The sequence below is a fragment of the Lepus europaeus genome, chromosome 21 (assembly GCF_033115175.1).
Source record: "Lepus europaeus isolate LE1 chromosome 21, mLepTim1.pri, whole genome shotgun sequence".
NCBI classification, from domain to species: Eukaryota; Metazoa; Chordata; class Mammalia; order Lagomorpha; family Leporidae; genus Lepus; species Lepus europaeus.
In genome coordinates this window covers 22,517,827-22,539,724 of record NC_084847.1, presented here as the reverse complement: position 1 = coordinate 22,539,724, position 21,898 = coordinate 22,517,827, and the positions used below count along the sequence as shown (strand labels likewise).

The window sequence follows — 21,898 nt, the reverse complement described above, 5'->3', positions numbered from 1 at the left end:
ATCTTGTCCCCAGAGCGATGCCTCGGTCTGACGAGGTCTGTACACCAGAGACATGGGGAGCGAGGGACAGGCTAAACAGCACCATCGAGACACAGCCAGTAAAACCCAGACTGCACAGGGCAAAAAAACCCTGCTTCCTTCCACGGCGATTTACAAGGGAAAAAAATTGGACCTTTGGGAGCGGTGATGGGAGGCTACAGACATCTCAAACCGTCTTGATGCTGGACCTCACGGGGCATCCCAGGCAAGCAAAATGGGCTAAAAAGGCCGGGGCAGGGAGAATACGACCCCACTGGGGATCTGGGAACACAAGGGATCCCCGTGAGGTTTTCAGAGCCGGTCCTGAGATGACATTCATCCCAGTCACGCTGACGGAGATGACGTTTTGAGTCCTGTGGTTTAGAGACCAGGATATTGAGGGGGAAATGCAGGCAGGCTGGGGATTTGCTGTGAGCCCTTCTGGGCAGAGGGCTGGATGAGCAGGCTGGGCCGGGAGCTAGGGACACAGGCTCCGTGTCTACATCCCCAGGAGGGTGGCCTGCCAGGATGCGAGGTGGCAGTGGCCCAAGGGCGGTCGGTGCCAGCAGGGGGTGAGGGCCAGCTTCTGGGGGGGCAGGCGGGAGCCCGCCAGCGACCCAGCTCCAACACCAGGTATGACCGCCATCATCATCACCATCACTGCTCTTGCTAGAAAGGTTACGGAACTTACCTATGGGTGGCATGGGGCACAGGTGGGATTTGAACTCCTGTCCCTGATTCCCTGGATGCCTCCCCTCGTTCATAGCGCCAGGCAGGGCCCAGGCCCTGGAGCAGGGGGTGACAGAGTCCCCGGGGAGCAATGCCTCAGCTGCGGCTCGTCCAGTTCTGACTGCATCTACCTTTGGCTTAGGAGCTCTGACAAACGCAGCACAAAGAGGCCTCCCTGGCCCTGACCTCCAACCCCCGCCAGGGGGCCGGGGTTGCTCACGCGTGAATGCAGAGCCGGCACCTGTGTGTGAGGCGTGGCGCTCAGCATGGTGGGGAACATGCTGACCACAGCTCTGTCTGCGGGCACAAGACCCTGGTGGCCCTGTGGGGGCGGGGGATCACCTTCTTCCCCCCAGCCTCAGTTTCCCTCGGTCACAGGGTCTTGGCTGCGGGGCGGCCGAGAGCAGGTGGCCCATGGGATGTTTCTTGATGTTTGTGCCTGAGGTCAAAGAAACAGAACGGGGTCCCCCCGACCCCGCTGTCCTGCGAGCAACGCTACTCACTTGTCCAGGGTGCGGGAGTCGTCCGTGTACTCGGGGAGGTCGTTCAAGTCTCTGGGGGAGGCGGAGATCTGGGACAGGCTGATGGGCAGGGCCTGGCCGTCCCGGCTCACCACTTCCAGGCCGGTGAGGCCCAGGTAGTGCAGGTCCCCCCACGAGGCCGTAAAGTTCAGCAGCAGGCCTGCGACAGGAGGGAGGGGTGGCCCCCGTCAGCGCCCAGGCTCCGGGGGATGGAGACGGAGGACGAATGATCTTCGGCCTCTGCCACCCACCTGCTGGAACCCAGATCAGAACAGAAGTGTCCGGCGCCTGGGCGCCACCTCTTCCCCCTGGGACTCTCAGGAGCAGGCCTCTGCCCCCCGTTACAGAGGGGCTCCGGGTGCCGTTCGTGGGACAGGGACAGGTCTGGATGCGGGCCAAGGAGTGGGCGTGGATGAGAGGGGGCAGGAGAAATGCCACTTTCCCTTGTGAAGACAAAAGGGACGCAGCCCGGCCTCTCCCCCGCCTGGCGCCTCTGTTTGCCTGGCAAGATGCACCGGGAACCTGCCTAAACCGGGGCCACTCCGAGAGCCGTTTCTCTCCTTTTACAGCGGACATCCACGTTCTGTATCCACGTGCCTCTGGGGTATCAATTAGTGTTTACGCAAACGGAAATTCATTGTGGGATTTCTCCCCCATCTCTGCACCCTCGGCAGTGCGTCTGGGGACCGTGCAGGTGACAGGGCCAGTGCTGTTTCCGGCTGGTGCTCACTCAGCCTGCCAGCCCGCCTCCTCCTGGTTGGGGGACCCTGATGAAGCGCCCCAGGCCCATCCACAGTGTTGGCAGGGCTGGCACCTCTCCCCGGGCTCCGGCGCTGGGCTGATGCTGGGCCCGGCCAGAGCTGTATTTCCCACCTCTCGCCTCCCTTCTTCCTCCCTTCTTCCTCACCTACACGATTCATGGGGATTGGCTGAAAGCCCTGGAACAGCTGTGGGATCTGTCAGGAAGCAGAAATGCTTGTTTCTTTTTTTTTTTTTTTGACAGGCAGAGTGGACAGTGAGAGAGAGGCAGAGAGAAAGGTCCTCCTTTTGCCGTTGGTTCACCCTCCAATGGCCACCGCGGTAGCGCGCTGCGGCCGGCGCACCGCGCTGTTCCGATGGCAGGAGCCAGGTGCTTATCCTGGTCTCCCATGGGGTGCAGAGCCCAAACACTTGGGCCATCCTCCACTGCACTCCCTGGCCACAGCAGAGAGCTGGCCTGGAAGAGGGGCAACCGGGACAGGATCGGTGCCCCGACCGGGACTAGAACCCGGTGTGCCGGCGCCGCAAGGCAGAGGATTAGCCTGTTGAGCCACGGCGCCGGCCAGAAATGCTTGTTTCTACACCCAGGCCCTCCAGGGGCCAGCACTGCAGTGCAGCAGGGTTAAGCTGCCTCCCACATGAGTGCCGGTTCGAGTCCTGGCTGTGCCACTTCTGCTCCAGGTTCCTTGCTAATGCGACTGAGGAAAGCAGCAGAAGACGGCCCCCGCCACTCGGAGACCCGGATGGAGCTCCAGGCTTCTGGCTTCAGCCTGACCCAACCCCAGCTGTTGCAGCCATTTGGGGAAGTGAACCAGCTAATGAAGATCCCTCTCTCTCTCTGTCTCTGATGCATCACTCTGCCTTTTAAATAAATAAAAAATCAATAAGCAAATAAACCAGACCTCCAAGAGTCCCCAGATGGACAGGACTGAAGAGCAGGGAGGAGACGGGGAGGAAAGCAGAGCAGAGGGGTGGCACGAGGCACCACGGTCTGAGAACACCTTTATCTGGAGCCAGCAACGTGAGAAACCAGCGGCCCTGAGATCTTAGCTGCACAAAACGGAACCAAACCAAATTCTGTTTTTTGGTTAACTCAGCTTGAATATGGATTCCATTGTGAAAGAAAGAGAGAAAGAGAGAGAGAGAAAGAGAAAGAAAGAGAGAGAAAAAGAAAGAAAGAGAGAGAGAGAGAAAGGGAGGGAGGGAGGGAGGGAGGGAAGAGAAGAGGAAAGAAAAGAAATCCGATGAACATAGGAACATGGGGACACCATGTTCTCAAACGTGCTTCCTCCCATTCCGGCTTCAGTACCAGCTGTGTGATGGGCCTCAGCTGCTCTATCTAATCTGGGAAATGGGCATCATAGGAGCTGGGAGCACTCTCTGGGAGAAGGCAGGGAAGCCCCGGCCTGGCGCCTGCCTGGGAGATGAGGGTGCCTCAGCTAGGCTCTCACCCAACATTAGCTGGGCCTTTTAAGTTGCTCTGTCCCTTCATGGCCCTGGGATGCTGTGAGGATTCGAAATCAGATGGCTTCCTCTGTGGTTTTTTTTTTTTTTTTGGACAGGCAGAGTGGACAGTGAGAGAGAGAGACAGAGAGAAAGGTCTTCCTTTACCGTTGGTTCACCCTTCAATGGCCGCTGCGGCCGGCGCGCTGCAGCCGGCACACCGCGCTGATCCGAAGCCAGGAGCCAGGTGCTTCTCCTGGTCTCCCATGGGGTACAGGGCCCGAGCACTTGGGCCATCCTCCACTTCACTCCCTGGCCACAGCAGAGAGCTGACCTGGAAGAGGGGCAACCGGGACAGGATCCGGCACCCCGACCAGGACTAGAACCCAGTGTGCCGGCGCCGCAGGCGGAGGATTAGCCTAGTGAGCCGCGGTGCCGGCGTCCTCTTTTCTAAGAGATGATTTGTCCTTGTGGAGAGGGGGAAGGAGGGGTGACTTTTCAGTGGGGACGATGAGGAAGAGCAGGGGTGTGGGGGACACTGGGGGCACTGATCTGACCAAGGGCTCAGCCCTCCAGTGGCTGGGAAGGCGGACCCCTGACAGCTCACCCCTGGGTTCCTCACTGGCTGCACTGCCTGAAGAGCCCCCACCCCCTCCCCGGGCAGCCCAACCCAGTGACGTGTGCACACAGGTGCAAAAGGGCCCTGCCTGTCACTCTACCCTGGGTAGCTCCCAGGCCATCCCCACTTCCCAACTCCCTGTGCAGCTGCCCAAGGCCCTGATGTGGCTGCTTCCCATTCCCCCAAAACACCACCTCACAGCCCAGCAGGGAATGGGCAGTGTCAGCGGCGGGCGGAGAGGGAAGGCCTCCCAGGCTGAGGTCCAGTGATGGCGAGGGGCCAGGGGAGCAAGTGCTCGGGCTAGAGCTCAGAGATGTTCCGGCTTCAGTCCAGAGGGAGAGGGTGGTGGGGAGGCGGCAGAGGGAGCATGACAATGTCACAGCTCTTGTTTTCAGGAAAAACTGGAGCGGGAAGCCAGACTGCCAGGATCGTGTCCCTGGCACCTGTTAACAGGGCGTGGAAATGGGCCCACAGTCAGCCGTGACCTTGGCCTGAGGGTTCCTTAGGACATGGAGGTGATGATGAGGCGTGTGTGGATTAAGAGGGGGACTGTTGAGGCCGGCATTGTGACCAGCGTTGCGGTATAGCAGGCAAAGCCACCACTTGAGACACCAGTGTCCCAAAGGATCGCCGGTTCGAGTCCCGGCTGCTCCACTTCCAGTCCAGCTCCCTGCTAATGCGCCTGGGAAAGCAGCAGAGGATGGCCCAGGGTGCTTGGGCCCCTGCCACCCTTGTGAGAGACGTGGGTGGAGTTCCTGGTTCCTAGCTTTGGCTCGGCTGTTGTGGTCATTTGGGGGTTAGCCAGCAGATGGAAGCTCTCTCTCTGTCTCTCCCTCTCTGCCCCCTTGCCTTGCAAATAAATAAACAACAGCCGGTGATGTGGTGTAGCGGGTAAAGCCACTGCCTGCGACACTGGCATCCCACATGGGAGCCATTGTGCTTCGAGTTCCAGCTGCTCCACTTCCGATCCAGCTCTCTGCTATGGCCTGGGAGAGCAGTAGAAGATGGCCCAAGTGCTTGGGTCCCTGCACCTGCGTGGGAGACCTGGAAGAAGCTCCTGGCTCCTGGCTTCGGATCGGCGCAGCTCCGGCCGTTGCAGCCATCTGGGGAGTGAACCAGTGGACAGAGACCCCTCTCTCTGTCTCTCCCTCTCACTCTCTGTGGCTCTACCTCTTAAATAAATAAATAAAATCTTAACAACAATAACAACAAAAAGTAGCACCGACAGGTAACAATTTGGAGCTTTCCTATGAAACTTGGGACTCCCGACTTGTGAGAGGTCTGGGGGGCCTGGCAGCCTGAGTGTACACAGAGGATACAGGGTCTCACTGCTCAGTGAGGGGTCTGAAGACACAGCTTGAACCCCTTCTCGTCCTGCACCCCTGGGATCCGAATGCAGCCTAACACATGATGCATCTGCATGTAAAATGCAAAAACACTGCCATCTGGGAGGGCAAACTGGAAGAGGCCGCTTTGTCTGAGGGTGTGTGGCCCTGCTAGGCCTTGTAGCGGAGCGCCGGCTGGCTTCTGTGCCTGCTCAACCCGCCCAACTGTCCAAGGCACGCAGCTCCCAACCCCCACCCCTGGCCCCTGCAGGCACTCCTTCCACCTGAGACCACCCCAGGAGAGGTACTCACAGGTCCCGTGGTAGATGCCCGGCTCTGGCGTGGTGACTTCAGGGACAGGGGGGCTGGGGGGCAGCTCTGGTCCTGGGCCCTGCACACCAGTCGGGGAGAGAGGCAGAGGGAAAGGCCAGTGATTTAGTGACACCCACATGGCCACCTGCTGTTCTCCCAGAGCGCGGCCCACCCTGTGCCCAGGTCAGCTCAGGTCTTTTCTTGCATTTCTGGCCTGCGCGCAGGCTCTGTGACCAGTGACCTGGGCTGGCCTGGAAACACTTGTACATCTGAGTCCTTGTTAGCAGCGGTTCTTATGGGGCAGGGGAAGGGCCTGACGCTGCTGGCAAGGTGCTAGGTTTTCTCAAACAAGAAAGAACCCTAGTGAGTAGACGGAGGTGCGGGCGGGGCGGGGGTGAGCAAGGGAGGGAGGGGGAACCCAAGCCCCAGAGAGTGGTTCAGATTGCTCCCACCCCCTCCCCTTCTCCTCACACCTGCCACCACGTCCCCAGACACACGGGTCTCTCCTACTTCACCTTACAAATTCTTATTTACAGGGAGCTGGTCTTGCCACGCAGCTGGCTGAGCCACGGCCTGTGACGTCGGCATCCTAGATGAGCACCAGTCTGAGTCCCTGCTGCTTTGTTCCACATCCAGCTCTCTGCTAACGAGCCTGGGAAAGCAGCGGCAGCTTTGGGAGACCCGGATGGAGTTTCCAGGCTCCTGGCTTTAGCCTGGCCCAGCCCTGGCTGTTGCAGCCATCTGGGGAGTGAGCCAGCGGATGCAAGATCTCTTTATCTGTCTTTCCCTCTCTGTAACTCTGCCTTTCAAATAGATAAATACATCTTTACAAATTTTTATCAGTTTTTTAAAAAGATGTATTTATTTATTTGGAAGGCAGAGTTACAGAGAGGCAGAGGCGGGGAGGGGGAGAGAGAGAAAGAGAGAGAGTCTTCCATCTGCTGGTTCACTCCCCAGATGCCTGCAATGGCTGGAGCTGGGCAGATCTGAAGCCAGGAGCCAGGAGCCAGGAGCCAGGAGCCAGGTGCAGGGGCCCAAGGACTTGGGCCATCTTCTACTGCTTTCCCAGGCCATAGCAGAGAGCTGGATCAAAAGTGGAGCATCCGGGACTCGAACTGGTGCCCATATGGGATGCGGGCACCGCAGGTGGCGGCTTTACCTGCTACGCCACAGCGCCGGCCGCCGTGTATCAGTTTTAAAAGCATACAGATTATAATCCAGCGTTCAAGTTCAAACCTCGGGACGCTTTCACATGCTCCCTGGGGGAAGTCACGTGTGACCTGTCGGAGCCTTGGTGGTTTCCTCCGTGGGCACAGTCATTGTCCCTTCTAATAGGAACAGCCTCATGGGCACCGAACGCGGCAGCACCGTGCCCTGGGCTTGGCTCGCCAGCGCACTCCGGAAACTTTCCCTGTGATTAGCTTTATTTGAATGCTAAATCTGCCTATTAAAAGCATTTCTGGTCTTTCCATCAAAAACAACAGCGAGTGATCAAAAAGCAACCCAGGGGGGGAAAAAAAACTCCCCTGAGACTGCCAACCTCTAAATTACACAGATGACACAGAGATGATTTCTTTCGGCTTTGATTAAAATTTGAATACTTTCTTCACTTCGGTTTGAAAAAACGAGGCAAGTGAAATATGATACACAGGGCAGAAAATGAAGCAGAAAAATGGGTGATGTCAAAGCAGGAGCAGCAGCAACCTCAAGGACATCCATCTTAATTCTCCCCGCCGCCCTCCGGGTTGGGAGAAGGAAATCCATGTGGGGTGCCCGCCCCGTGGCCCCCAGCCCCAGGCCTACCCAGCCATCCGCCCACAAGCCAGCCTGGGTGAAGGGCCGCTCGTCCCCCTCGCCGTCGGCCGTGCTGGGCCTCTGCAGGGCCTCGTCCGGCTGCAGGGGGCACAGGCTCTCCACGTCCAGGTCGAATGTCGCATCCGAGCAGAATATGGCCTCGAGGATGTCGTCGTCGGTGGTGAATAAGATCGTGTCTCCAAAGTGCTCCGGGGCTGCGCCAAGGACCAGGAAGGCCAAGGGTCAACCCCACCCCCAGACATTGAGGGCCCAGAGATCGGGAAACTAACCAGCCCCACCCCCGCTGCCCCCCCTTCCTCTCCCTTCTCCCCAGCCCCCCGGGTGGGGGGGGGCCTTCTCTTGCACTCAGGGCTGTGTGGCTATTTCTAACATCATTCTTGGGCCATGCAAAATTACCAGCTGAAAAATGAACCCGCAGGGGACGTACTAAATTCTGCCTGCGGTTGACTTGGGGCAGGGCCAGACCGAAGGGTTTGGGGGGGCTTTAATATGGCCCGCGAGCCAGACATGCCCCAACCCTGACCTAAACCCATCAGCCTTTATGCTCTGTGATCCTCATCCTCCTCGAACATTTGCAAATGGGATTCAGGCCCCCTGAGCACCAGGTTAAAAGGGTGAGTTTGGGCACACGAGGCTCCTATCAATGATCTGCAAGCCAGGGGTGGGGAGACAGGGCGAGGGTCATTGCTCACTTTCTAAAGCGCAATTGGGGTCAGCGGAGGCCAGCTTTTCCCCGCACCCATAACCCTTGCAGCCCTGACCATAGGCGTTTCTCTTGCCAAAGAACCCTGCTAAGACAGGGACTTGGAGGTGTTTAAGCGCGGTGGGTCCCAGCCCACCCATAGATACCGTGGGAGGGGAGGAGACCTATCTATTGTCGGCCAGCCCCGTGAGCTTATCTTTCTTCCTGGGGCGGGGGGCAGGGGGCAGGGGGCTTCGAGCAGATTCTTGCAGGCACACCGTACCTCCCATGAGGGTTCCCGAGGCCTTGGCAATCTCGCCTTGGAAGACGCACTGTGCGTCCAGCAGCATGGTGACGTCCTTCACGCCGCGGAATGAGTGGATCCGGGACTTGTTGTAGTTCCAGATCCTGATGAGGGCGACCTGGCAGGGGTGCGTGAAGTCGATGCAGATGTAGTGGGGTTTGCCTGGTGTGAACGGGGCCAGCCAGACGTGCATGTCGTCCTGGGTCCTGTTTACCCCGTCGATGAGGTTGCCCACCACGCGGGGGTCTTTTCCGTAGGCTGGCAACACGTTGATGTCGGGCGGGTCTGCCCTGATGCTCGCGATCTGCACGGGCTGCCCCTGGGCGCTGAAGATCTCTATCCCGTTCAGGCCCACGTAGTGTCTGTCCCCCCAGGTGGACTGGATGTTGATGACCAGGTGCTGCCCGTAAGGCAGGACAGGGATCTGGAAGTCGCCGTCGCTGTCGTCGGCGCGGGCGTCGCTCCCTGTGCCCCGTGTGTCCGGCCCTGGCGACACTCCGGCCTGGCCCGGCCCCTGCCGGCTGCCTTTCTGTTGCTGCTGCAGGAACTCATCCAGGATGTCGCCCTGGAACTCCGGGTGGGAGATGCGGCCCCGGTGGGAGTGGTCGAAGGCGCTCAGGGAGTCCCAGGACTCGTGCAGCGTGAGCTCCTGCTCACTGCACCACCTGGAGCGCGGCGGGGTCCTGGTGGACCAGGTGTCTCCTGGAAGACAGGTCACGGGAGGGGTGAAGGCCTGGCCGCGGAACCCAGGGGAGCGGGGACCTCCAACTGCTTCATCTCCTAAGCTCCCTGCACGGACGAGGAAGCTTCGAGCAGCATCCTTGGACAATGTGCTAAGGTTCTAATGGCATTCTCCCAGGGACGTCTCATGATCAAGAACCCACACTATTATAAGAAAGCCAATCAGCCAGGCGGATGGCACGCGGAGCAGGTGGGTACGGCCCCTAGAGGGCGCTGCCCGGGGCACCCAATGCCCGGCCTGTCCTGGCAGCCCTGCTGCACCTGCTGTCCACGGTGTCACTCTGGAGAGAGTGAAGCAGTGGCTGACGGCCTTGACGTTCTGTTTTCTCTCCTTTCGTGTTGCCCTGGGCCCTGCTCTCCGTTTCCTGCCTGTCTCCTAAGGCGCTCGAGTCCATCAATTACTTCTCTCCAGGATCCTCCATCATTCCTTCCCCCGACACCCGCTGCCTCCCTGCCCACAGACACACATAAATCTTTCCTCCCAAAGCGAGAAGACAGGAATGGGAAGCAGACCCGGTCCCAGGGCTCAGGCCGGCCGCTGTCCTGTTTCCTCCCTCCGCCCCGCCCGGCTCTCTGCTTCCTCCCTGTGGTGCCAGGGTCCTGTCTACCCCAACTCCACTACCTTTCCTCCTGGCGCAAGCCCTGCACACCAGGTGCAGGCTGGCAGCCCCCTTCCAAGCTGGGCTCAAGGAAGGACTCTTTCAACTGGGCTGGCCGGAAGTCACGTGGGGTCGCCAGGGGGCTACTCTGCCACACTGTAGCAGGGCGGGGCCTGAGGACAGTGCTGGGAGAGTCCTGATGACATCATGTGAGCTCCCAGATCTGTCTGTGTCTGAAGTCAAACCCTGGGGGCCTTCCTGTCCACCGCGTACACTGGCATCCCACGATTCCCACAAGCTCTCCACGGTCTTCTCTCAGTCCTCATTCCATGCTGGTACCCCAAGCAGGGCTCTGCCATGTGCTATTTCTTCCCTCTTCCCCCCCACTGGCTTGGGAGGCTCCATCCCTTGCTGCTCCCCCACACCTACCCACGGTCTGTGACAACTGGGTCGCTGTCCCACACCCTAGGTCTGGGAGTGTCCCAAGGTCTGGGAGTGTCCCAAGCCCTCTGCTCTGTCTCTCGCCCTCCTCCAGCTCTTGGCTCCCACGTAGGTGCTGCTCAACTTCCTGTGTCAAGTCTTGGATCCTCTGCCATTTCCAGCGACCACTCGGAGCTCCAGATGCGTCCACTCCGCCACTCCCAGCCCCACATACCTAACCGACACGCTCTCTCTGGCACTGAGAGTAGAGCCATCTCGGCCTCGCCACGCCCGCGGGGCCTCAGTGAGGTGCCTGCTGACTCTTGCGACCTCACCCCACTGGCACCTGTCCCATGATCCCTCTGCTCCCGCCACGCTCCCCTCCGTTCGGGGACACAGCCGGTCCCATCTTGCCTCTGCACCTTGGCCCCCGCCGTGCCCTCTGCCTCCAGGTGCCCACTTGGCTGGCTCTTCTAGTCACCCACGTCCTCGGGGAGGCCCTCTCTGCCACCTCACCCTGGCACACCGCCGGTGCACAGAAGCGCTTCACAAGTGTGTGTCGGTAAAGAGAGGGCTGGTTAGCAGCACTTCTCTGCACGCCATGGGTTCAGGCCTGCGGGCCAAGGGACTCCCCGCCACCTGGCAGCCCTCCTGCACCTGTCTTCTCCCCTGCCCCAACCCTTCTCGTGTGCAGCGGAAAGATCCCAGCAGTTCCTCCATCCTCTCCTCCCAGGCACGCACCCTAACAGCTGGCAGAAGGAACTCCCCATCTGGAGCGCCAGGACTTCCGCTGACGTGACCTGACTTCCCCAGACTGCGTGAGCAGCCTGGGCTGGTTCGCAGGCGCTGTAGGAGACAGCAGCAAAACTCACGAGGCAGCGACTCGGCCCGTGTTTCTCTGCCCGGGGCACCAGTGAAAAGGCAGGGCCCTGGCTTCCCTTCTGCAGCAGCTTCCTCACCTACTCTCCCTGCCTCGTGCTCTCCGGGTTTCCCCGGGACCTCACAGAGCCGAGACAGTGGCCTGGGGCCCCACGTGTCTCTGCTCCTGCACCACCGGCGTGGAGAAGCCGCTGGGGTCACTGCATGCCCTGTTGGTTCCAAGGCTTCCCTCCTACATCGGGACGGACAGTGGCAATCAGTCTGCAGCCGGCGCAGTCTGGGAGGGGCCGCCGATCATGAGGAGATGGGATCCAAGACTCCAAAACCCTCCCAGGCCGAGATGAATATGAACTACCAAGCTCTGAATTTGAACGTCTAAAAGTCGACTGCACCACTGCGAGGTGTGCCTCAATTGCTGCTAAAACAGGAGCAAAAGCACTTTGAGGGTATTGCCTTTGCTGATTGGACAAGGAGTGGACACCTGATCCCAAGTGGACCAATCAGCTTCTGCCCTGAGACTTTGGAGCTGGAGCCCAGGCATCGTCACACTAGGGCTCTGAGGTCATTTCCTGCTGTGGGGCTAGAGCAGAGATAGCCCATGTGGGGAGGAGGTTCCTCCCTCCAGTCCTGTGCGACAGGCAGCATCTTTCCTGCCTTTGGGGTGAGTGCCCTTTGAGCATCCTTTGGGTGACAGGCCCCTCACTGCTTCCCAACTGGGCCGATGAGATTTCATTCACTCGTCATCAACTGGCCCTGGGGCGGAGGCCCCTCTTGAGATGCAGGTGTCATCCCCGCGGCTGTTCTGTTGGACCCAGGATCCCGGGGAGGGGCTCAGAGGGTCGATGGAGGACTTGCCCTGTGCCTTTCCTCTCGGGCAAGGGATCTGGCTCTGGGTAATGAGTTAACTCCAAATGTCTACACAACTTCCCTTTTTAAGCATGACCTGCTTAACGAGCATGGAATCTCAGGGGCTTGGTTTTTTTTTTTTTTTTTTTTTTTTGACAGGCAGAGTGGACAGTGAGAGAGACAGAGAGAAAGGTCTTCCTTTTTGCCGTTGGTTCACCCTCCAATGGCCTCTGCGGCCGGTGCATCTCTGTGATCCAAAGCCAGGAGCCAGGTGCTTCTCCTGGTCTCCCATGGGGTGCAGGGCCCAAACACTTGGGCCATCCTCCACTGCACTCCCTGGCCACAGCAGAGAGCTGGCCTGGAAGAGGGGCAACCGGGACAGGATCGGTGCCCCGACCGGGACTAGAACCCGGTGTGCTGGCGCCGCAAGGTGGAGGATTAGCCTGTTAAGCCACGGCGCCGGCCAGGGGCTTGGTTCTTAACCTGCCATTGAGCCAAGCATTGAAATCAGGGCAGAAACCAGGCGAGACCAAGTCTTCAGAACGTAGGCATCTTACGGCAACACCTGTCACCCTGCAACTCCCACAGGCTCCCCAGGGGGCTTGGACTGGTCTGGCTCTCCCAGGACCCCTTAGGATGAAGGCATGAAGCATGGAGGCTAGGGCTAACCTGCCTGGGTTCAGATCCCACTCTAGCCCTAACTGGCTGTGTGCACCGAGGGAAGCAACTTGAACTTCAGGCTTGCTCTGTAGAATGGGGCTGTCGTGTGAGGAACACGCCTGTGCCACAGCCGGGCATCCAATCACTGCATTTCCTCCCGCCCATCGTCCTCCCCCAGACTGCAGAGGACCTGCCCTCCAAGTGTCTCCTGGTCTTTCTCTCCCAATCTGCTCTCCTCCCCAACACCCGTCTCGGGGCTAAATCTCAGCAGGGGTGGGCCCCGGAACTCAGTGAGGCTGGGGAGCCACAGGGGTCGGCTCTGCAGGAGGGCACGGAGTATCTGAGGGCCTTGCTCTGATGTCCTAAATGGCAGACCCTGGCAGGATCTACGCACCTGCCAGACACTCCCTGATACAGCAGATGCCGGTAGGATCATTAAAAACAAGCATTGTGGCTGGGCACAGTGGTACAGCGTGGTGAGCCACTGCTTACAATGTCCTCTTCCCCGATCAGAGCGAAAGTTCAAGTCCTGGCTGCTCCACTTCCCAGCCGGCTCCCTGCCAACGGGGCTGGGAAGCAGCAGAGAAGGGCCCAAGTACTCGTGTCCCCACCACCCATGCGGGAGACCCAGATGGAGTTCCTGGCTCCTGACTTTGGCCTGACCCAGGCCCTGGGCCATCACTGGCTGCCTCATTGGGGCAAAGCAGGAAGCTGGAACGGAGAGCGGAGCGGGACACGAACCCAAGCACTCTGAGAAAGGCCGCACGCAGGAACCACCGGCAGCACTGCGAGCCCTGGGCCCCACGCCGCAGGCTACACCCTTGATGCCAGCATCTCACCCATTCCTCCAAGGCCCGGGAAGCCGCAGGGGGTCATGCAGGTGCAGAAGCAGAGGCTCCAGACCCGCGTGGACACAGCCGATGCGTTTGCCTCAGCCACAAGGCCACACTCCTCCCGGGAGCGAAACCTCAGGGCAGCTGCTCCGACCCCCAGCCCTTGATGTCCCCTCCCTCCAGAGCTGGGGATGCCCAGCACGCCCTCAGGGAGCTTTGTGCCTTTCCGTGTGGACACACGTTCGCTTAAAGATAACCTCTGTGAGTTGCCAGTGTTGAAACAGCCAACATTTTCCTTATCTCTGGCTTCTCTTAAACAAAGGCAGGGGGACCTGGCACACTCGCCTGCCGTTCCTGGAACCCACAGGAAGCCCGGGTGGCGCAGCGGCTGCCCCCTTCAGCTGGGCTTTCGCTCGCCAGTTTGCCCCAGTCCCCACCACTCCCTATAGTGCTTCCAACACCCAAGGAAATCCGCTGCTATTTCTCATGGGGCTTAGGTGAGTTTTCTAACAGCACAGCTGAGAGTAAAGTCAGGGCACTGGAGATCACTGAATCTATCGAGGGCAGAACAGCAGCCTCTAGATGGGGCGTGGGGCATGTCTTATAAGAAAATGGGCACAAGGATGTATCTCGGTAATGACGGGGCCACCTAGGAGTTTAACATGCACACTGCCTCCTGCCCACGTCTTCCACTTGAACACCGCCTCTGGCCTCGTGACCCCACGCCGGGATCCGGGTCCAGGGAGCCACGCAGCGTGGAGCCACCAGGGGGCACTGGCACGTGACGGTGCCGGGTCCAAGCTTACCTCTGCTGGCCGGCTGCTCGTCCCCGTGACCACTGCCCAGGGCCTCTTTCCTCGCGCTCCTCCTCCCACTGGCAGGGCGCTCCCTGATGGGGGGCTGGGCGAAGATGTCGAGATCATCCCCGCAGCCTTTGGGGGGCCCCCGCGGGGGCCTCTCCCCGGCGAGGACGCTCCAGCTCGTCACCCGCCCTGGCTCCGGCTGGAGGCCTCTCTCCTCGGCCTCCGTCTCTCCAGGGCCCTCGCTGTGTGCCGGGAGCGGCTTGTCCGGGCTGAGCCACGGGGGTTTCGGCTTCCTGCCTCCCTGCCTCCTGCCCTGCCCGCTGGGAGAAGGCTGCAGCCAGGGCGGCGTTTTCCCTGGCGGCACAGGTGTCTTCCGGCCTGTGAGATTCTCCAGTTGCTGGATCCCCGAGGGCTCCGCATCCAGGGGAGGGCATTTCCCCAGCGGGGAGGGTGAGGAGGCCCTGGGGGCGTTGCTCGTGCCCACGGGGGCTGCCAACGACTCTGAATCCTCCCCCGTGGTGGGCAAAACGTCTTTCCAGCCGTCAGCAGAATCTGTCCTTTGGCTAAATAAATGTCCCTGTGAAGAGGCGGTGGCGCCCACCATGGCTGCTTCGGCTGGCTGTGAGCAGGTGCCACTGAGGTCCCCGGCCCCTGCCGCGCCGGCCACCCTGGGAGCCACCGTGTCCTCTGCCCTCTCGCTCTTCAGCTCCACCAGGACGCTGCGAGGGTCGGCCGGGGCCTCGCCATAACCTCTGTCCAATTCGCCGGCGAAGATGAGGCTCTCGTTGACATAAAGCCTCACGTCCTTGGCACCGATGTCCAGATCCTGGGGACACAAAATAGTAAGAAAATGAAGATGTGAGGCCTCACTGGGACGTGGCACACACAGAAGGGGAAGACGGCAGAAAAGCAAAGTGGGACACGCTAGAGACACGGGCTCTGGGAAAGCTCCAGCCCCGGGGATGTTAAATAAGACTCGGTCTCATTTCTACGCAGGCTGCTACAGGCTCCCTGAGTGCTGGGCTCGGCTGCCCCCTCCTGCCGGCGCAGCTCTGACGGCCTGCTTAGGGCTCTCGCTGCTTCCGCCTGGAAGGTCGTTTTCTCTAAGCGCAGATCGGCCTCAGCGCTGCCCCGTGGTGAAGCCCTTTGTGCTCTCCCGCTGCCCCTGGCAGTGTTACTGGGCCGTCTGCATGAGGGAGGCCTGACGTACACCTGCTGGGCTCCACGTGTGTCCCTATTTGGGCACCCCACAAACAGGGCGGCTTGCCTGGCAGCTCAGGGGCCAAAGAGAGCCCCAAACATGTTTCCTTTTATTCTAAATTTGAAAACAGATGCCACACACACACACACACACACAGATAGAGAGAGAGAGAGAGAGAGAGAGAGAGAGAGAGAGACCTTCCACCACCCTCTGGTTCACTCCCCAAAAGCCCACAACAGCCAGAGCTGGACCGAAGCCGGGAAGCGGGAACTCCTTCCAGGTCTCCCATGCAGGTGGCAGGGACCCGAGCACTTGCTGCCTCCCTGGGAGTTCATCAGCAGGAAGCTGGCTCAGAAGTGGAGGTGCGACCGGAACCCTGGCCCTCTGATATGGGATGCAGGCATCCCAAGCAGCGGCTTAATCTGCTGTGCCGCCATGCCTGCCCCCAAAACGTGTTTTTGAGCTGGGCACGGCTGTGGGCAACTGTGGCTCCCTGAGGAACCCCTAGTTGGCACCCATGATTGTCCCTCCCCAGTCTGGGAGGCCGAGGCATGTACCCACTGCTGCCGGAGGCTGCCCCCGGGGGGCACGGGCTAAGCTGAGAGCCTGGTAAGCAGCTACAGCAGCCACCACACCTGGCTCTGTCCCAGCTCAGCTGTGGCTGCAGCCAGGGACGAGCTATGGGGACAGGGCACGGGGACCAAGACCAAGGCCACGATGGCAGTCTCCGGGGGACTCCTTTCACATAGGGACATGAATCCCAACCCATCAGCACAGCACAAGGCTCACGAAAGGGTCCCCGCCTTGCCTTCCTGTCTCCTCCCCCAACCACAGCGCCCCTGTGTCACGCAGGAATTCTAGGCATCTCTGTTAGTGCCTAAAATGAAGCCCCACCTCCTCCTGTCACGGCCCGGCTCCTCTCTTCCTCTTCACAGAAAAACTCTCCGTTTTACAGCTTTATGGAGGAAGAGAACACGTACCTCGTGCAGGAAACGCATCGTCTCAAGTGTGCAACTTGGTGAGCGTTAACAAGCATGCACACCCACACATCCATGTGCGTATCCAAGAGACTGAGCACACACCTTCACCCCCAAAGCTTCCCGGCACCCCCCGCCGCCCCTCCCTCCCCGCCTCCGCGCCCCCAGCCGCGGGCACCACCCAGCCCCACCTCGCATCACGGTGGATCATGGTGGATTGGTGGACCATCCGCATTTTCCAGCATTTCCTAGGAAAGGACTCAGGCCCCCAGGTACTGGGTGTGGCCGGCTTTTCCCACTTAGCATAGTCACTCTCGAGGTTTGCACAGAATTAAAGAAGCTGGTCAGACTAGAAGCTTAAAAAAAATGGATTTACTCCAGAGCCTCAAAAAGGAACACAGAGATGTCAACACCTGATTTTAGATCAGCAAAATCCACTTGAGTTCACGGTCATGGTAAGTGTTTTTGTAGCAGCAGGAAGAACTAATACACCTGTTTACCTTTTACAGTTCTCTCCCTCCCACCCCCCAGAGCAAGTAGCAGTGAGCAGCTAAGACACTGATGGCACATAACAGGTGCTTAGTAGATATTTGCTGAACGACCGAGCAACTGTCAGCGACAGAGTGGTGGCTGCAAGCACGGGTGAAATGCACCCACACGCCCTGGAGGCGGCATCAGTGCAGTGACTCTTGCAAAGTGACTTCATGTCTCTGAGATGCATTTGGACGTGCTTAAACATGGGCACTTGAATCTCTGCCTCACAGGATTGTCTTATTAATGGGGTATGCATTTGGCACAGCAGTTAAGATGCTGTTTGGGGCACCTGCAACACATACCACCGTCCTTGGGTTTGAATCCTGGCTCCACATCCAACTCCAGCTTCCTGCTAACGTGTCCCTTGGGGGCAGCAGATGATGGTTCCAATACTTGGGAGACCTGGATGGAGTTCTGGGTTCCTGGCTTCAGCCTGGCCCAGTCCTGGCTGTTGAGGGCATTTGGGGAGTAAACCAGCAAATGGGAAATCTTTGTCTCTCTCTTTGCCTTTCAAATACATAGAAGCAAATTTTTAAAAAATTTGTTTTTAAAGTTTTATTAAGGCAATGGCTTGAACCAGAGATGACTGCAACTCTCCCTGGAGGAGACAGCAATGACTAAAAACCTTTAGGGTGGCAACTGCCGTGGCAGTGCTCTCAGTACCCAGCAGGTGAAGCCAGGGACGCCACTAGGCATCCTGGAATGCACAGAGCAGCTTTGCACAACAAGGGGGAATCTGCTCCAAACATCAAGTGCGCTGAGGCCAAGCCACCCAGGATGACAAGGAGCACATACCCAGCATTTGATACTTACAAGGTAACACAAGGGATGGACAGTTGGCACAGTGGTTAAGATGTTGCTTGGGACACCGGCATCCCATACTGGAGTGCCTGGTACAAGTCCTGGCTCTCGTTCCAACTCCAGCTTCCTGTTTGTGGTGCACTCTGGCAAGCAGCAGGTAACGGATCAGGTATGTGGGTCCCTGCCACCCACGAGGGAGACCCAGATTGAGTTCCGGGCTCCTGGCTTCAGCCTGGTCTAGCCTAGCCCTGGTGGTTGTGTGCATTTGAGGAGTGAACCATTAGATGGAAGATTTCTCTCTCTCTCCCTCTCTGTCACTCTGCCTTTCAAATAAAACCACATGCAGCCATTTAAACTCTGATGCCTCTGTGAGCAGCTGCTGGATAAGGGTGGACACCTGACAGGTGGGAAGTGTGTAGGTCACTTGGCGATGTGCCCTTGGAGGGGGCTTCTCACAAGAGCTTGATGACCAGAGTTCAAGTCTGGCCTAGGTTCTCGTCCTGTCCTTGCGGGTTCACCACATGATCACGCCCCCACACCAGCCGAGTGACCAGCCTCCATGGGTGCTGGACTCTCGGGCTTCCCGATCTTTCCTGAACTGCTGCCTCCGGCCCGTAAGCTGAAACACACCTTTTGTTTCCCAAGAAGCTCCTCTCGGCTATTTTAGTTAAAGCCACGAGGAGCAGAGGTGTTCCGGCTACAGGAGATGGCCCGAGAAACCTTCATGAGAACCAGACTCAGGTCAGGGCTCCCACCTTCCAAGTCCAACTGTAGTGAGTAGGTGCAGGGAGGGGTCCACATGGTGACTGTTCCTCCCCAGGGAAAGCCAGCTCAACCTCGCTTTCAGTGATTACAGAACTGGCAGTCCTGTAGAGGAGACCACAGCTTGGTCCTCCGTAAACACATGACCGGTGCCTGTCTCGTCCTTGCAATAAGCCCGACAGACCGGGAGAAAAATCCCCGCCACAACTTGAGTTCTGGTGAGACAGGACAACCCTGTGGCTCCTGTTCTTAGCCCAGCCCCCGTTCTCAAAGAGAGTCAGCTGCAGTCCTGCTGGGCTGTGGGGGTGGGGCAGAGGAGCCTGCGTGAAGAAGCCACAGAGGGCCAGTCTGTCTCTGCATCTCCATACTCTTCTCTGAGTCATGTGGGTGGGGGAAAATCAGAAGACGGGTGCCAGCCTGCAGGGGGCTTCCGGCCTCGGCCTAGGAAACCCCAGGTGTTCCCAGAGCCCAGAACAGTCCCCACTGATGTCGAAGGCCTTGGAGAGCCCCTGACCACAGCCAGTTCCAGTTCCAGGACTGGAGGGGGCGGTATCCAGACTCTTACACCTGAGCTGGCCTCCTCATTACCTTCACAATGTTGCAACCCCACATTTCAGCGACTGAGTTTTTTGGGGTCCCCAAAACTTGAGGAACAGAGGCCATGAGCCTTTAAGCTGGTCCAGCTTCTCACAGTAAGTAACTGGCAGAGCCCTGATGCCTGAGGCCCTCGCTGCATACTGTCATGGCTCCACCGATGGCAGCACCACGTGGCGGCCACTCCTTGTGAATGCACTCATGCATGCACGTGTGCTAAGGGCTGAGGTAACAGTGTGGGGGATGGGACGGCAAGACCCTCTGCCCTGTTCAGAGCACTCGGGGCGGTGGGGGAGATTGGCAGAAGGTGCAGAAAGAAAAATGAATGGGGCACCCAGACGTGGCCAGGACTGGGAGGGCAGGCCCCAGCCTGGATGGTGGGACAGAGTGACTGGGCTGCCAGAGCCACAGCGGAAGATGCTCAGGAAGGCGGGACATCGGTGGGTGGGGAGGAAGAGCATGCCAGGCAGGAACAGCAGAGCAGGGGCCGGGAGGCAGAAGTGGCTGGAGGGCACACGTGCCCCATGACAAAGGCGGGCAGGAGGGAGAGCCTGTGCGGGACAGGGCTCTGCTGGCCTCGTGGAGCAGTCTGGATTGTGTTCTGTGCACCATGAGAGGCCACGGAGGGACCAGGCAGAGCCAACATTCTCTGATCTCTGTTGTTTCAGAGACTGTACTGGCCGTGAAATATGCAGTGCACTGTGGGAGGTGGGCGGGGTGGAAAGTGTGCTGGGCTGAGGCCGTGCTGGCAGCAGAGGTGGGGACAGGGGTGGCCTGAAGATGTACTCTGAAGGTGATGGCTAGCTAGAAATGAACAGGGGAGGGCAGGCATCTGGGCTAGCGGGAAGGATGCCTGTATCCCACACTGGAGCACCCGAGCTGGACGCCAGTCCCCTGCTTATGCAGAGCCTGGGAAGCAGTGGTGGCTGGTGTGAATAGTCGCCGCCCACGTGGGAAACCTGGATGGAGCGCCCAGACTGGCCATTGTGGACATTTGGGGGAGTTAACCAGTGAATGGGAGCTTCCTTTCTGTGTCTCAAATAAATTTTTTTAAAAAAATCATTTAAAAAAAGGAATTAACAATATGCACATCTTTGGACCCAGCCATCTTAGGAATTTATGCTTTATTCTTAAGTGTGCAAAGATCAGTCAGGCATCCTTTATAGGAGAGAATGATTCAAATGTTGATCAATAAATGGATTAAATAACAAATAGCATGGGCATTCACAGATCCCCAGGAAACCCCTACAAAGAATGAGGTAGAACTTTCGTACTGCCTCGGGTCAATATCAAGAAACATGTTTAAGGGAAAGGAAGCATGTCAGAAAACACACATATGTGCGTGTAGGTGCATGCAAACAGTCTGGAAAAAATAGACACCAGCCAGTGACAGGGTTCTTTTAGAGGTTCACGTTATGGGGACCATCATTTTCTGCCTCACTTTTTTTTTAAGATTTACTTAATTATTTGAAAGGCAGAGTTAGAGAGAGAAAGGGGATCTGTCTGCTGTCTCACTCTCCAAATGGCCACAATGGCCAGAGCTGTGCCGATCTGAAGCCAGGAGCCAGGAGCTTCTTCCGGGTCTCTCACGCCGGTGCAGGGGCCCAAGAACTTGGGCCATCTTCTACTGCTTTCCCAGGCCACAGCAGAGAGATGGTTTGGAATTGGAGCAGCCGGGACTTGAACTGGCACACATATGGCTTTACCCACTGTGCAACAGTGCTGGCTCCTTTACTTTACTTTTTTTTTTTTTTTTTTTGATAGGTTCCCCAAACCTAAAATCCAAAATCTCCAAAATTCTAAATTCAATACATGTCGGCTCAAAGTGAGACCCTGGAGCATTTCAGTTCACGGATGTTCAACTGACAGAATCCATGCAAACGTTCCACAATCTGGAAACCCTCCTGCTCGCAATCTTGGTCCACAAGGGCCACTCAACCTGAACTAGCATGGACACAATTTGGTAATTAGAAAAGTGGGATGCATTTACATATATGTTTAAATTCTTTCATTCCTACACATACATTCTCCATAGGAGAGGTGGGGAATGGAGGTGTGGAGGACCCTGGGCAGCCAGGTGTCTGCAAAATGCCGCCTCACTGCCCTTGGAACACATCCAGTTCCCAGAAGAGTCACTGCAATGGCAGTGAGCAGCCACACTCGATGGTGGGAGACAACAGGGCAGCCACCAACTCCTGAACAGCATATCCAGCTAACACGTTCAAGTTCAAAAGCAGCAAGGCACCGATCTCAAAGAGGAAGAAACCCTGGAAACATAGCTCCCATGAGTCCCTCCTGAAAAAAGTTCCAAGCGGGAAAGGCCAGACAAGGAGAGATCAAAATTATGATACAAGTCCGTGGTTGATACTGCTTGAAACACCCGCCGCGTCCCAGGTGGGAGTGTCTGCTCGGAGTCCCTGCTGCTTCCTGCTCACGCGCACCCTGGAAGGCCGCAGATGATGGCTCAAGTCCTTGGGCACCCGGCACCCACAGGAGGGACTCATATGGAATTCCTGCCTCCTGGCTTTGGCCTGGCCCAGACCTGACTGTTTTGGGCTTTTGGAGAGTAAACCAGGGAATCAAAGAGTGTTCCCTCTCTCCCTCTCTGTCTCCCATCTTACAAATAAAATGAATTTTTCTTTTTGAAAAAATTTTTACAAATTTTAAGAAAATTTGTATAAAGTAAAATACACACACACACACACACATATAGCCATGGAA

The 21,898-nt window shown here is 58.1% G+C and overlaps 1 protein-coding gene across 1 annotated transcript in view; it reads right to left on the bottom strand.

The window, feature by feature from the left end:
- Positions 1-21,898, bottom strand: part of LOC133750453 (katanin-interacting protein-like) — a 57,522-nt gene that overhangs the window by 12,235 nt on the left and 23,389 nt on the right. Inside the window, exons 4-8 of the mRNA XM_062180057.1 lie at positions 14,312-15,134; positions 8,507-9,229; positions 7,530-7,735; positions 5,727-5,805; positions 1,251-1,428 (exon numbers count right to left, since the gene is read on the bottom strand). Of these exons, the coding sequence (XP_062036041.1) occupies positions 1,251-1,428; positions 5,727-5,805; positions 7,530-7,735; positions 8,507-9,229; positions 14,312-15,134 (2,009 nt within the window). The remainder of the gene's footprint in view (positions 1-1,250; positions 1,429-5,726; positions 5,806-7,529; positions 7,736-8,506; positions 9,230-14,311; positions 15,135-21,898) is intronic.